Source organism: Aphanomyces invadans, assembly GCF_000520115.1.
Source record: "Aphanomyces invadans strain NJM9701 unplaced genomic scaffold supercont1.9, whole genome shotgun sequence".
Lineage (NCBI taxonomy): Eukaryota > Oomycota > Saprolegniomycetes > Saprolegniales > Verrucalvaceae > Aphanomyces > Aphanomyces invadans.
Genome location: NW_008580154.1, coordinates 1,183,231 through 1,196,305, shown reverse-complemented (window position 1 = coordinate 1,196,305; position 13,075 = coordinate 1,183,231). Strand labels below are relative to the sequence as shown.

Below are 13,075 nucleotides of genomic sequence, written 5' to 3'. Positions count from 1 at the left end.
TTGGTATGTTTTCCAATTTACTGCATCAATTTCAGATACAAAACGGGGAAATCTGTACAGAGGTGTATTTTGACTAACGACTCGTTTTCGAGCTTCGGAATGTCAGCAATCTTGCACATGAGTTTCGAAAATCCAAGATTGTGGCCACACTTCGACTCGACGACGACTGTGTGCGTGCCAGCGCCGGTGTGCCGCCACACGATGGAGCGGCGATGGAGCAGCATTCGACAAGATGGGTTCAAGACGCAATGCCACGCGCTTTGGGTAGGGCCAAAGGTTGTGTACCGCGTCACAATTGAAACAACCATCATGAACGACAGCCAACAAGATGTGTTGTGGGTTGCAGCCATCAGCAAGTCGAAGCTCCAAATATTTCAACACGAAATCATGCCCCTCTTGCAAGCCAACGACACATCTATGGGACCTCGCAGCCACGACGGCGAAGTCGAAGCATTGATGAATCGTGTTGACGAAGAAGTGCAGCGTGTGCTTGGAGGCATCTTCACCGATTCGACCACGGACCACAAGGGAGAGAACGTGGAGAGCTTCGTGACGTCGCTCTTGAACGTGTTTGGACTCCTCACTAGCATTCCTCTCGACAACATCGACACCTCGCTGCTCACAAACGAAATGCTCCAATTCTACGTCCTGCTGCGAAACTTTCTCGCCATTCCCGATGGTGTTCAGCACGCGCGAAACAAGCTCGCGCTGGCTGTCTTGAGCATGAAGGACGTGGAGGATTTGCCAGGAAATTGCTGCAACGGATCGTGCAGCATATGCCTCGAGCCATGGGACTGCACCCCAAATCTTCCACCGACAGTAAAACTCCCATGCGACCACGTTTTCCACGAGGACTGTGTCATGGTGTGGGTTCGACAGAGCGTCAAGTGCCCCGTCTGTCGTGCGCCGATCGGCCAGATTCCCCTTCGTTAGGATATCCCTTTTATTTAACCATTCCCACCCGATCTCTGCATGACTTATCGTCAACTGTGGCACACGCCATCCCATGACTTGGGAGGCGTCGTCGGCATCGTTTTGTACGCCGCCTCCCCTTACCTACTAATCAGACTCGGTACAAGACATGGAATCGTTCTATGCCGAGGAAATCTTCGGCTGACTACACCCACCACGAAACTCTTCGCAACCTCGTCCCCCTCTTCGGCACACAGTGAGCATCGTCGACAACGCCGTGGACCGTCACGACCATGGCGGACTCAACCCAAGAAGGTGACACGATGAAACCGTTGCTGCTGGATAAACCCTTATCAAATGATATTAGCATTTTATAAAGGTTGAGGTTTCTATTGGCCGACGCGATTCTTTGGTTGGAATCGACAATTCCGACAACCAGCGCGTCATCACGATGGGAAACCTGCTCCATTATGGCCCTGTGAAGAAGCAGATCAAGCTGCGCAGCAACCAACTGATCAAGTTCGTCAAGCCCATCGCGCACTATGGTTTTCTTCCCCTTGTCATCTACCTCGGTTTGAGCACGGAACCCCAAGCCGATTTGTTGATGGTCCTGTTGCCGTGGGTCCAGCCCGACGCGCCGGCAGGTTCTGGCGGGTACTAAGACTGCCACCCAGCCAGTTAGGTAGAAAATTCTACCTACCTCCAACCCAACGACGACGACATCTCCATATACACCTTACAATACCAACGAATCATCAATCCATGTTATGTATACAACCAGCATTGCGGCGCCTAGCACTTCCAGATGCGGCACGTGTTGTCCTTGGACCCCGTGATAATCGTGTCGCCTTCGTAGTTGAACGCACAACTAAAGATTTCGTCAGTATGGCCTTCTAGCATCTGCAAGCAGTCGCCCGTCTCGACTTCCCACAGTCGCGCGACCTTGTCGCTGCTCGCCGTGAGCACCTTGGAGCCTTGAGGATTGAACGTGACTTTGGATATTTCAGCTTCATGGCCGATCAGGATCGCCTGGCATGCCCCCGTCATCGTGTTATAAATTCGCGACGTTCCGTCCGCCGACGCCGTCACGAGCTTGGACCCGGTCGAGTTGAAGCTCACGTCCAAGATCTCGTCGTTGTGCCCTCGTAACGTCTAGCACAAAATCCATTAGCATCATTCAAGACCACCAAGATATTCCAGTCTAACCTGGACATTCTGGCCACTCGCGACGTCCCAGATCTTGCAAGTGCGATCGATGGACCCACTGATGCAAAGCTCGCCCGTGTAGCTGAATTGGGTGCTCGAAATTTCACCGTGATGGCCTGCCAGCGTGTGGATGCAACTAACCGCATCCATCGTTAGACGTCGATGTCCATGGTGCAGGGGATTCGCACCGGCCACTGCGAACGTCCCACACCTTGACCGTATGATCGAAGGACCCGGTAATGATCTTGTCGCCTTGGGCATCAAAGTTGAGGCTCACAATTTCAGCAGTGTGACCCTACAATGCGCGAACTGAGCGACACGCAGACGACGACGGGCGTACGAGCAACGTGTGCAGCTCTTGGCCCGACTCGACGTCCCAAAGCTTGGCCGTGTTGTCCATCGACCCCGTAGCGATGACCGTGCCTTGCGGGTTGAACGACAAGCACACGATCTCGGTCGAGTGGCCGCGGTAAGTGTGGTAGAGCTGGCCCGTGTCGGCATTCCACAATTTGCATGTTTTGTCAAAGGAACCGGTGATAATCTTGTCCCTACGCTCGCCAGGTCAGTGGGAGTCGAGAAGGATGGGATGACGCATGTACCCGTATGGATTGTTGAACGCGATGGCGTACACGACGTTCTTGTGGCCCTCAAGAGTCAATAGCTCGTCACCGCTCTGCGTATCCCACACTTTGCACGTCCGATCGTAGCTCCCCGTGATGAACCTACCACAACGCTCAGATGAGCAATCTATCCAATCCACAGGTGAAAGTGAGTGGTCGTACTTGTCGCCGGACTTGTTAAACGCGCAGTTGGTCAATGGCAAAATGTGCGCACGCAGGATCTTGAACAGGTAAAAATCGCTGTTGTCGTTCACTTCAAGCTTCTCGATTAGTTTGTATATCAGCCGTCGCAGTTGCGGCTTGCGAGATTCAGAGATCAGGGGCTCTTCAAACACGATTTGATTCACGAGGACTTCAATGTCTGACCTACAACACCGAGAGTCGTCTCGGCCACGGGCATCAAGTCGCACACGTACTCGGCTGTCAGGTGCAGGAGGTCAATTTCCTTCATTTCTCGGGTGGCATCGCGCAGCTCGTACTCAAGTATGATACCCGGCGGGTAGTAGCGCAGCAGGAATCGCTTTAGCTTCATGTGTCGCGACGCGGTGGCGCTCCGAGATCAAAAGATCTTGTGTTGCGACTTGAATTGGCCCAAATCGGCATGGCTTCTCAAATTTTTATAGAAGTTGTACTTGAGATTTGTATGCAGACGCCTTAATAATTCCTGCGACTTTTCGCGTCGGCAACCCGACCAACCGGATTGCATCCGGATATCCAATGTTCCAAACGACCTCACCGTTTGGCAGTTTCAGCGCTCGTTGTTCGAATTGCGAAACGGCGTCGGCCGTCGTCGTGAGCCCGCGCCACGAGACTCTTCGGCCTCCAATCATCTCCAACGTCGACAAGGAGCTACTGATTTAAAGGCGAGAGACCGCTCGTTTGAGCTTCACAATGAATAGAGCAAGTCCTCTTCATTGCAGTGTCCCACGGCGTTTTGAGTCCATGTGCAGGCGAGGTGACCCCATGCACACCAAGCTCGGTATGCATTTGCGATTCTTCGTGTAGCTGGGTGTGTTGGACCACCAAGGGAGCTGGAATGTTGGGCGGTTGAATTGACATCGATGGGAGCCGGAGATGCCAACAAATGTGCTGCTCCGCGAGAGGTCGTCCAGCTCGCAAAGCGAAAATTCGAAGGCGCTGATAGGATGACAACTCGATATTTCGTTCGCCAGACGAGTTGTGTCAATGCACTGTCGTCGGTGCTTTACGACCCGTTCCCAACCAGGATCGCCCCTTCGTTCCTTCAACCAACGAGAACCCAACCAAGTGATCCACGCCGACGAAGACGATTGCGTGAACCACAAACTGTGATCTTGTGAGAGAGCGGCTTAGCGTCGGTCCAAATCAAGGCTTTCATTGAATGCAAATCTCTTTCGGATGGCCTTCGCCATCGACCGTTTGTATGTCGCCATTACCGTCTGGCTGGTGCTGACCGCAGTTGTACGATCCGTCACGTTGGTGGTGACAATGATGTGAAGGGAATTCGTTCTCGGAACATCTTCAGCGTCAAACTAACCTGTCAACATCGCTACAGCTCGAGGTAACACATTCGGGGATTGGGAGCATGACTGGCCTCTTGGGCTCTGCGCGAATGGAAGCTCCAAGTGAAGCGGTCGTGACAGGTATGGACGCTGGATCTGGCACCCACCCGTGTCAATGGCTCTGAAACTGGAGATTTGATCTGTCCGGTTCACGGACACAGTTGTACGGCGAGCCGCCTCAGACCAAGCCATTCAGATTCGACAACTCGTCACCTGCCCCAAGCTATTCTCGACATCACGAAACCGTCGGACACACTTTCAAAAGATCGAATCCACTCCCGACGTGATTTCCTAAGGTAGCCCGCATCATGACGATTATGCTGAAAAACTCCTTGAAGCACGCCGAGTTGCATCTTCAGAGGATGAGCACGCGTGACGTGGCGAGCCCCCACGATTGGTATGCCACGGTCGAAGCATGCTTGTTAATGCAGTGCATTCCATGCCAAGTCCAACCACGGGAATGGCGATCGCCATTTTCCATGTCTCTCTTTGCTGGTGTTCGAGAAAACAATGCACGACAGCTCAGTCACTCTTTTTGCCCCAGCAAGCGCTCCCGATCGCACTGCCACTGCACGTATTCAATCGAGTGCTTTGAGTGCATCTACTCTGTCGCACCATTGGCGAGATTTCCATCGGCAGATCTGCATGATAGTCGACGAGACGATGCCGCCCCCGACGTCCACCCGATCCTACCACCGGACCCAACCGCCTTGTCCGATGGGCTACCGCACCCCGTTTGCCTTCGTTTCTATGATGACCGTCTCGCCGATGGCTGGGTTTACCTCATGTCGTTCGCCCTCGTGTCGCCGTGTGACGTTGATCCAGCGTCGGCATGGCATCGCTTCTCACGATTTCGTGAGTGCTCGTCCCTATTGTGCAACCTGTGTTTCTGTCGTCGCCTGATGTCACGGCCAAGGACTGTTGGAGCGCCCCCGATGTCACACGACCAAGCACACGATGCCCACGATAGTGCCATGGGCGAAATGTCTCGAAATAGTTTAACAGACGGCTAAACGAGGGCAGTAAAGGCAGCTCAGTGGGCTCCATACAAAAGGCAAGCATAAAAGTTGCGCCACACCACCAGGGCATGTGCAATGTGGGAGGGGCGTGGGTGACGTCGTCGGTGACGATAGGTGGGCGGTGCGACGGTGGTCCGATCAATGCTTCTACGCTATCATACGGCGAGCCTTTGCACCCGAAATATCCCTGCGATCCTGTGTCACTTTCACTTTCTTCCATGAGTCCGTCATCGACGCCGCCCCAGAGCGACGGTGCGCCCGGTCGTCACCACCAGAAGCAGTCGCCCCGCGCCAAGGCGATTCAGCTCGTGAGTTCGGCGGTCGCGCCGTTCCTCGCGAGTTTGTTTGAGATTCTGTCCAAAGAAGATGCCAGTGTCATCGCGTGGTGCGACGACGGCAAGTCGTTTGGTGTGTACAACTACGACGCGATGGAAAAGCACATTTTGCCCACGTACTTTCGCCATAACAAGTTTGCGTCGTTCCAGCGCCAGCTCAACTACTTTGGGTTTCGCAAACTGCACAAGACCAAGGAGTCGGAACACCACTCGATCTACTGCCAGCCATTCTTCCTTCGACACGATCCCGCCCGCATGCTTCAAATCAAACGCAAAACACACCGCGTCAAGGCCAACACCCCCCGACGCGCCATTCTCGGATCCCTTCACGACTGCTTCTCGTACCCGTACGGGGGCTGCCATCCGGCTTCACCACCTTCCTACAAGGCGCAGACACCGTGTGCCTGCCCGAACTCGCACGGCCAGGACGCGTTCTGCTACACCTCAACCCCAGCATCAAACACCCCGTCGTCGTCACACCACACATCAGCCCAAGTTACTTCGGCGGACACATACGATCCTCTCCCGTTTTACGCCCCGTCGACTAACGTGTTCATGTCCGTCGAGTCTCCTTCGGTGTGCTCCTACCTCCAACCAGTGGATTTGCACCACGACCCGACCCAGCCCGTCATGCACACCGACGACGTGAACTTGTCCAACGTTGTCGTGTACGCATCCCCTGGCGGTCACCATCCCGTCGCGGCCGCCGCGCCATTCCCCTACACGTTTCCGCGGGATTTGACCAAATTCACACAAAACAACTTGGATTTCCTGTACGACGATGCCTTGTCCATATAAATGGCACGTGCCACCTTCCCCCACGCTAGCGTAATATTATTATGAACCGACTGCTAAGGTTTCGGTGCCCTCCGACGTCAGCTCTGCACCATCGATCTATCATCACCTGGGCCGCCCTCGACATGCCATGTCATGTAGCATCGACCCGATGGCACGCGCTAAAGTTCGTGCGAAAGCAATGGCGCATCGTTGGAGCTCCAATGGGATGACGCTTCAGTCCATGTCGCACTGGACCGTTCGGGGAACGTGCTACTTGTCATCGTCGAGGTCGTTTCCAGCCACTCGATGGGGTCTCATATGGTTGGCAAAGTCAGCTCACATGCCATTCACGACACTACATGTGAGACCCCGTCAGTGGCCACTTGGACACAGCACCATACACTTCATGTGTCTGTGCATTCAATTCCACTTGAAACGAACGACGTCACGCCCAGCTCTTCCGCAGCCAAGCGCGACGTGAAAGACAAGGACGAAGACTGCCATCGCACACGTCGCTCCTGCGAACAATGGCACCTCTCCTCGCATGTCGCTGTCTAGTTCGCGAATCACACTGGCTGCCCCATGCATCACACATGCACGTGCACAATCATGCCGAGAGTCTTTCCCACATGGCACGAGCATGCTACGACCCCAAGACGGAACGACAGCGAGCTCAAAACTTGTGGCGGCCTTCGTGGTTCGACCACGCTGGCGATGCACTACCATGTTGAGCCAATGCTCCGGATAATTCCAAGGATATCCGAAACTCCCCCAACAAAAAACTTGACACACGATCACGCGGGTTAAAAATAGATTTCCTCCCGCGTGAACAGGACGCCTGGGTCGTGCGTTAGGCTCGAAGACTGCGCTCAACATCGCGACAAGGGTACAAGACCCTGTCGGGGCAGCAACTACAACAGTCACGCGATCGGTCAAGCTAACACTTGTAGCGACAAGGAAGCTCCCGCCTGTTCAAGCCACCATAGCACGGAGTTTGGGAATGCAGGTCAGACCATCACTCCAACCATCACGATGGCGACCACGTTGTCGTGATCGCCGCCATGGCAACGAGGGGGGTCATTGTCATATTCCGATTTTCATCATGGCATCGTTCAACCAGCTCCCCTTCGTCAAATTCGCTCGCGACGGCAATCAGTACATTTCGTACTCAAAGATCGACCCCACGGGCCCGTCCCCACCCGCCCCTCGCACGTTTGTGTGTGTCGCAGGGCTCGGTGAAACTCGCTACACGTATCGTTTCGTTGCCCCCTTGCTTGCACAAGCTGGTCATGTCGTGTACATGATGGATCTGCGAGGGATGGGCGATTCGTCCACTGGTTTTACCAGCTATTCCGTCGAGAGCTGTACCGAGGATATTGCAGCGGTCGTCGCCACCATCGCCGGCCCTGTTGTGATGGTCGGCAGCAGCTTTGCTGCCGCTTGCATTGTGCTGCTTCAGGCCCCAAACGTAGTCGGCTCCATGCTCCTTGGGCCGTTCGCCCGCGACCAACCTGGTTTTGCCAACAAAGTATTCTCGTTCCTCGCCCCGGCCTTGTTTGCTCGACCGTATGGAGTCTCCATGTGGATATCGTACTGGAAGACGCTATTCACGACGCCAAGCCCTGATGCCGCTGCTTACGAAGCGTACTTGACGTCCAACATGAAAGATTCGGGCCGCCTCAACGCACTCCTTCGACTGCTCCAAGCGTCAAAGGCAAATGCGGGAAACCACTTGGAAACGTTTACGTTGCCCATGATCATCGGGATGGGGTCCACAGACCCCGACTTTCGCAGCCCGGAAGCGGAAGCGCAGTTCCTTTACAATACCATTCGAAGCTCCGTGAAGAAGATTGTGATGTATCCCAACGTGAAGCATTATCCCCAGGTTGAATGCCCGTCCGACGTCGCTCGCGACTTGCTCGAGGCTGCGTTTTAAGCCTGTGCCGCACACTTTCTTCTCGACCAAGCCATGCGCTTCATGTCGTCGAGTGGCGTTTGCATGGCGAATGTGTCCATTGGGTTGCATGCACGACGCCGAATAATAAATACCATGCATCCGCCTCCCTCCAATTACTGATTTCCCCCCGACTTTGGAACAGGCAAAAAAGTGCATTTTTGACAGTATATAAGGAATCACAGTTATTAGTTTTCACTCAAGATTGGCTGAACCGATGGTTCGCTGTCAAGAATGCCAGTTCGTTTCCAGCAGTTTGAGATGGTTACTTGCGAAACACTGCGCCATGTCTCCTTCGACCAGGCCATGGCCTCGATCAGAGGTACGCGATGGCGCGTCCGACGGTCTGCTTCGATGGCGTAGAGCACAGATTGAACGTCTCCTTAGCCCAAAGTGCCAGCTCGGAATACGTCAAATGTGGTTCTTGTAAATGCTTAACATGCAAGGCATGTTTGTCGCCCAACATCATGCGCAGCTTCATCTCTGAATTGACTTTATCCACATTGATATCATGCATGCAGGTGAATATTTGAATGAACTTTGTCATTTGATATTATTCATTTCCAGAAATTATCGTGATTTAGCCGTTCCAAAGTCGGGGGGAAATCAGTACACTGCCCGCATCGTTGCTGCAGCAGGGGTATGGACAAGAAAATGCCAAGCTGTGCACATTCCCGACGGCGTGCCTCTCTACAGGACGTACGCCGCCTGCGTGGATTGAAACGCAGTGGTCCTTTCAACAAGCGACATGCAAGGGCAGTGCCCACATGAATTTTGTTGCCCGCCGGCCGATCGAAACCTTGGCAGTCCTTGCTTTCACGTGCACTTATCGTTCACTTGGTTTTCGTCTAGAGCACTCGGTGGGGGTTCAAATCACGCCGCCTCACACAAAATAAAAATGAAAGTCGGTCCCATGCGAAGCGTATGTTGCGCCATTGAAAGAGGAGGATACATCCAAGTGCGGTTGACTAGCAAACCCACACTGAAACGACTCGACGCTCTACGTTTTGGGGGGTAACCTATGAGGTAATTCTACTCAACGCGACCGAACTTGTCGACCTTGTGAACCTCGAGGCACAAAACCTCATGCCGCAGCCTCTTGGGCATGAAGACCGCGTCCACGTCGTGCAGAAATCTGGCCTCGATGCGCGGTGCATCCATTGCAAATTTCTCGTCGCTCGAATACAAAGGATGGGAAAACTTTTGCTGGATTGCATTAAATACGACTAACTTTCTATAACTGGAACACGTTCAGCGGTCGACTTTAGACCGCTGTAGCAGGCATGGTAAGCGACGAGAGGAGCGTCAAGTCTTCATCTGGCAGCGTCCACGAGTCTTGTGGAGCGCAGAGAAATGGAATCGGCTGGAACGACCAGGCGTCACATGCAGACGGGTCAACCACCGATGGCAGGTCCGAATACAAAAGCGACACGAACGAGCTCTGGAGCGTTGTGTCGGGCAACGAAGCGGTCATGTCCATCTCGAAGCAGTTGTAGCCGTAAGAGGTATGGTCCATGGCTTGATGTGGCTCGTAGGTAGTGTTCACGTGGGACGGCGAGTACGGAAACCCGTCGCAGGGTGACACAGTCCCGGTCTGTGACTTGAGGCGATACGTCTTGCGCTTGATGCGGAGCATGGCTGTGGGGTCGTCGCGGTTGAAAAGGGGCTGGCAGTACACGTTGCTCTGGTCGGTTCCATTGAATTTTTGCAGCTTGCGAAACCCAAAGTAGTTGAGTTGGCGCTGGAACGACGCAAACTTGCTGTGGCGAAAGTACGTGGGCAAGATGCGTTTTTCCATCGCGTCAAAGTCGTACACACCAAACGACTTGCCGCCGTCACACCACCCGATCACGGTCGGGTCTTCCTTGGACAGGATCTCGTACAAACTCGCGAGAAAAGGTGGCGTCGTGTGGCTCAGCACTTTAGACGACGCAGAGCGCGGCGACAGGGAGCTTGCGGTGGCGACCATGGCGATCTGTGTGTGGCGAGGCGGCGGCCGGGGGAATTTGGAAGTGATGCGATGTCGACATGTCGTTGCCTGGTTGCGTCGTCGCGGCTGTGCACAGAGAGATCAAGCGCGACCACGCCAGCTGCCTGTCGTGGTCTGGGACCACAGTCGTACGTGCCGAGTACCAACCTGGGACATACCAAGTCAGTCACTTTATCGCCCCAATCCAGCTTTTTCGACCGTCGATGCATTTCTATCTTCATTGCCTTATGATGTGCTTGCTTCGAGAGGGCAGGACAGAGGCAGGTGAACTATTTCGAGCATTTGGTGAAGTGCTCTCGGCGTCGCCATGGTTGATTGACCGAGAGACACGACACTGTTTCCGCCGACGGAGGGACGTTGTGTCGTTGCGAGAAGGCGATGACGCAAATGTTTGCATCTGTGGGAGGCGTGCCTGCGTGTGCGTGGGTGGTGTGCGAGTTATATATATCCCTTTGCAGACAGCAGATCCGACCGTGGCGCTTCCAAGAATCGACGGAAAGTTCGCGCCTCCTCCCGAGTGTCTTGTCTGCTCTCTGGTGCAAAACCCGTCGACGCACGTGATTATTACACGACAATACACCCCCTCGACAACACAGGCGCGGTCGAGTCGAACTCGCTTCCGGCCAAGCAACGGATCTGGAACGTTGAATCCGATAGATTCAAGTGGCAGCGTGGCCAGAAGACGAGGCTGTGGCAGCCAATCAAACCCACGACATGGCGGCATCTGAGGACGACGGTCGTGGACGGAGGTGAAGGCGGATGGAAATAAGATTTCCACTCGCCAGCCCACGCGGGAAACCTTCGCAAGAGATTCCGGCCTTGTTCCCGGCAACTTTCTGAACCGCACTGTCCCAAGTCGTCCAAGAAAGCGTTGGCCCACCATCCTCCGGTCGTGCGCGTATCATGCACATGGATCACGCACACGACGGTGGTCGTGGCAGAGTAGCGCCTGGAACCAGTGGAGCACTCTCGACATGGGGTGGCCCCGATGTGGGCGGGTGGACCTTCTGTCGTCGCACACATGCAAGCACGCCAGACGGCTGCGATCCGCCGCATCGCTGTGATCTCATCTTTAGACGGACACACGTTGACATCCGTTTTTATGTGCATGCCAGTACAGTAGAGCTCTCTGGTCAACCAACCGTTCAGGCAAGGGCTGACTCGAGATGTCATGGACGAGGAAAAGGAACACCGCGGTCAGGTATGAAATACCGCATCGTCGTCCAACCCAACGACAGGGCGAATGAGCTGGACTACAAAGCATGAGCATGGCATGATGAAGTCTGTTGCTGCCGTGCACATGGAAGGGGGCCTCGTCAAGAGCGTATCTTCGTGATGATGTGCAAACGGGGAGGAGGGCTTTCAACGCTCGTCGGTCTCAGGCCGCACATCACCCAGTGCTTAGCGCATGTATATGCACTTTGTAGGCGGTTGCCAAGGCGGTGGTCAACTCTCCGGTCGGTTCATAAGGACGTGTCCGAAGCGACGTTAGTGTCGGCGCATGTTGGGTTCAACCAAACATCATTGACAGTCCGCGAGGGCATTGAGTTGATGTGTCAGGATTGGTGGATTTTTGCAATTTTATACGCATTCGATTCACCAGAACTGAAGAAGAAAAAAACTCCTTCACAAAAGGACTCTGTAAAGGAATGTCCTGGACAAAACAATGAAAAACCCAGAAGTTAAACTAAAATTGGCCTATAAAAGACAAATCCTTGTCAAATCCAATACAATGGAAAGGAGAAAAACAATAAAAATATTCAGCACACTAAAACCTCTATATTATAGTGTGCCTTTTTCACATACTGATTTCCCCCCGACTTATAAACGGGCCAAAGTGAATAAAACTTGAGAATCGATCATATCGATTGTCGAGGTGAAATTGAAATTTCAAAAGGTTCAATTATGTTGTCATAATTTGTACCTGTATATTTTTGTTTCCTTTGAAACTTGTTTCAAGTCGACCGTTTAAAAGTCGGGGGAAATCAGTACTTGGGGGTCAATTTCATACAACTTCGGTTTTTTCGCCATAACTCATTCATTTCTTGCCTGCTCTTCGTCAAATTGGCGGCTAAATGACGGCCTTGATTGGCCCCATCGTTTCCCACCATTTTCAGAGAAACCAAAATTGCACCCTTTGCAATGGACCCGGCGACAATAGCCCACATCAAAGCCTTCGTAAAGCTGCGCCGCATGCGCAGCTTGACTATTGATGAATAGTATGGACTTACGAAACACGAAACCCTCAAAATATATGGAGTTACGAAACAAATTTGTTTCGTAAAGCCCAAATATGCATATCATGCTGTCTTAAAGTTTGTATGCTTCTGGATATATGCAACCATATTATGGTTTTACGAAACACAGGTATCCGGAAAGACTTCTATGTAGCTTCGTATTGCATTGTTCTGGATGTGGCGCCATTGCCAGTCGGAGGCACTTGGCGATGGCCGCAAAGAGAAAGCAGAGTGAGGACAATGCGACTGTGGAGCCGGGCGACGACACAATTGCTCTCCGCGTGGTAAACAGCACGAGGAGGCAATACGACAGACGATTGCACGTTTGACACGTTGGCTGGAAAAGGATCACCCGTCGTGTGTAGTCGGAGGAGCCTTAATTCTACCCCTCAGTGTGTCGGTATGTAAGGCCATGTTACAACACTCTAGCATCAAGAGAAATCGCCTCGGCGCCGAATGCATTCCACTCCAATACAACTCGTTC

At 53.3% G+C, this 13,075-nt stretch overlaps 6 protein-coding genes across 6 annotated transcripts; 4 read left to right on the top strand and 2 right to left on the bottom strand.

Moving 5' to 3' along the window:
* Positions 1 to 201: 201 nt before the first annotated feature.
* Positions 202 to 933, top strand: H310_05528 (hypothetical protein; the record flags this gene model as incomplete). The annotated part of the gene is made up of 1 exon (XM_008870264.1): positions 202 to 933. One exon carries the CDS (start codon positions 202 to 204, stop codon positions 931 to 933), a length of 732 nt encoding a protein of 243 aa, XP_008868486.1.
* Positions 934 to 1,332: 399 nt separating this feature from the next.
* On the top strand, positions 1,333 to 1,803 carry H310_05527 (hypothetical protein). The gene has a single exon (XM_008870263.1). It carries the CDS (start codon positions 1,364 to 1,366, stop codon positions 1,571 to 1,573), a length of 210 nt encoding a protein of 69 aa, XP_008868485.1. The 5' UTR covers positions 1,333 to 1,363; the 3' UTR covers positions 1,574 to 1,803.
* Positions 1,337 to 3,313, bottom strand: H310_05526 (hypothetical protein). Its single transcript, XM_008870262.1, has 7 exons — positions 3,155 to 3,313; positions 2,901 to 3,104; positions 2,718 to 2,840; positions 2,459 to 2,666; positions 2,307 to 2,413; positions 2,119 to 2,254; positions 1,337 to 2,064 (listed from the first exon to the last, which is right to left on the bottom strand). The coding sequence occupies exons 1-7, from the start codon at positions 3,268 to 3,270 to the stop codon at positions 1,705 to 1,707; spliced, it is 1,254 nt and encodes a 417-aa protein (XP_008868484.1). The 5' UTR covers positions 3,271 to 3,313; the 3' UTR covers positions 1,337 to 1,704.
* Positions 3,314 to 5,466: 2,153 nt separating this feature from the next.
* H310_05525 (hypothetical protein) lies at positions 5,467 to 6,505 on the top strand. Its single transcript, XM_008870261.1, has one exon. The coding sequence runs from the start codon at positions 5,517 to 5,519 to the stop codon at positions 6,429 to 6,431; it is 915 nt and encodes a 304-aa protein (XP_008868483.1). The 5' UTR covers positions 5,467 to 5,516; the 3' UTR covers positions 6,432 to 6,505.
* An 848-nt stretch (positions 6,506 to 7,353) lies between these two features.
* Positions 7,354 to 8,567, top strand: H310_05524 (hypothetical protein). Its single transcript, XM_008870260.1, has one exon. The coding sequence runs from the start codon at positions 7,411 to 7,413 to the stop codon at positions 8,344 to 8,346; it is 936 nt and encodes a 311-aa protein (XP_008868482.1). The 5' UTR covers positions 7,354 to 7,410; the 3' UTR covers positions 8,347 to 8,567.
* Positions 8,568 to 9,556: 989 nt separating this feature from the next.
* On the bottom strand, positions 9,557 to 10,440 carry H310_05523 (hypothetical protein). Its single transcript, XM_008870259.1, has one exon. The coding sequence runs from the start codon at positions 10,331 to 10,333 to the stop codon at positions 9,629 to 9,631; it is 705 nt and encodes a 234-aa protein (XP_008868481.1). The 5' UTR covers positions 10,334 to 10,440; the 3' UTR covers positions 9,557 to 9,628.
* Positions 10,441 to 13,075: the final 2,635 nt, after the last annotated feature.

Bases quoted from the DNA above. Each gene is read 5' to 3' on its own strand.
- H310_05527 (XM_008870263.1), top strand. From the start codon at position 1,364: ATGGGAAACCTGCTCCATTATGGCCCTGTGAAGAAGCAGATCAAGCTG.
- H310_05526 (XM_008870262.1), bottom strand. From the start codon at position 3,270: ATGAAGCTAAAGCGATTCCTGCTGCGCTACTACCCGCCGGGTATCATA. The intron at 2,667-2,717 runs GTACATGCGTCA...TGGCGAGCGTAG, and splicing joins GCGTTCAACAATCCATACGG to GGACAAGATTATCACCGGTT. The intron at 2,414-2,458 runs GTACGCCCGTCG...CGCGCATTGTAG, and splicing joins AAGAGCTGCACACGTTGCTC to GGTCACACTGCTGAAATTGT.
- H310_05525 (XM_008870261.1), top strand. From the start codon at position 5,517: ATGAGTCCGTCATCGACGCCGCCCCAGAGCGACGGTGCGCCCGGTCGT.
- H310_05524 (XM_008870260.1), top strand. From the start codon at position 7,411: ATGCAGGTCAGACCATCACTCCAACCATCACGATGGCGACCACGTTGT.
- H310_05523 (XM_008870259.1), bottom strand. From the start codon at position 10,333: ATGGTCGCCACCGCAAGCTCCCTGTCGCCGCGCTCTGCGTCGTCTAAA.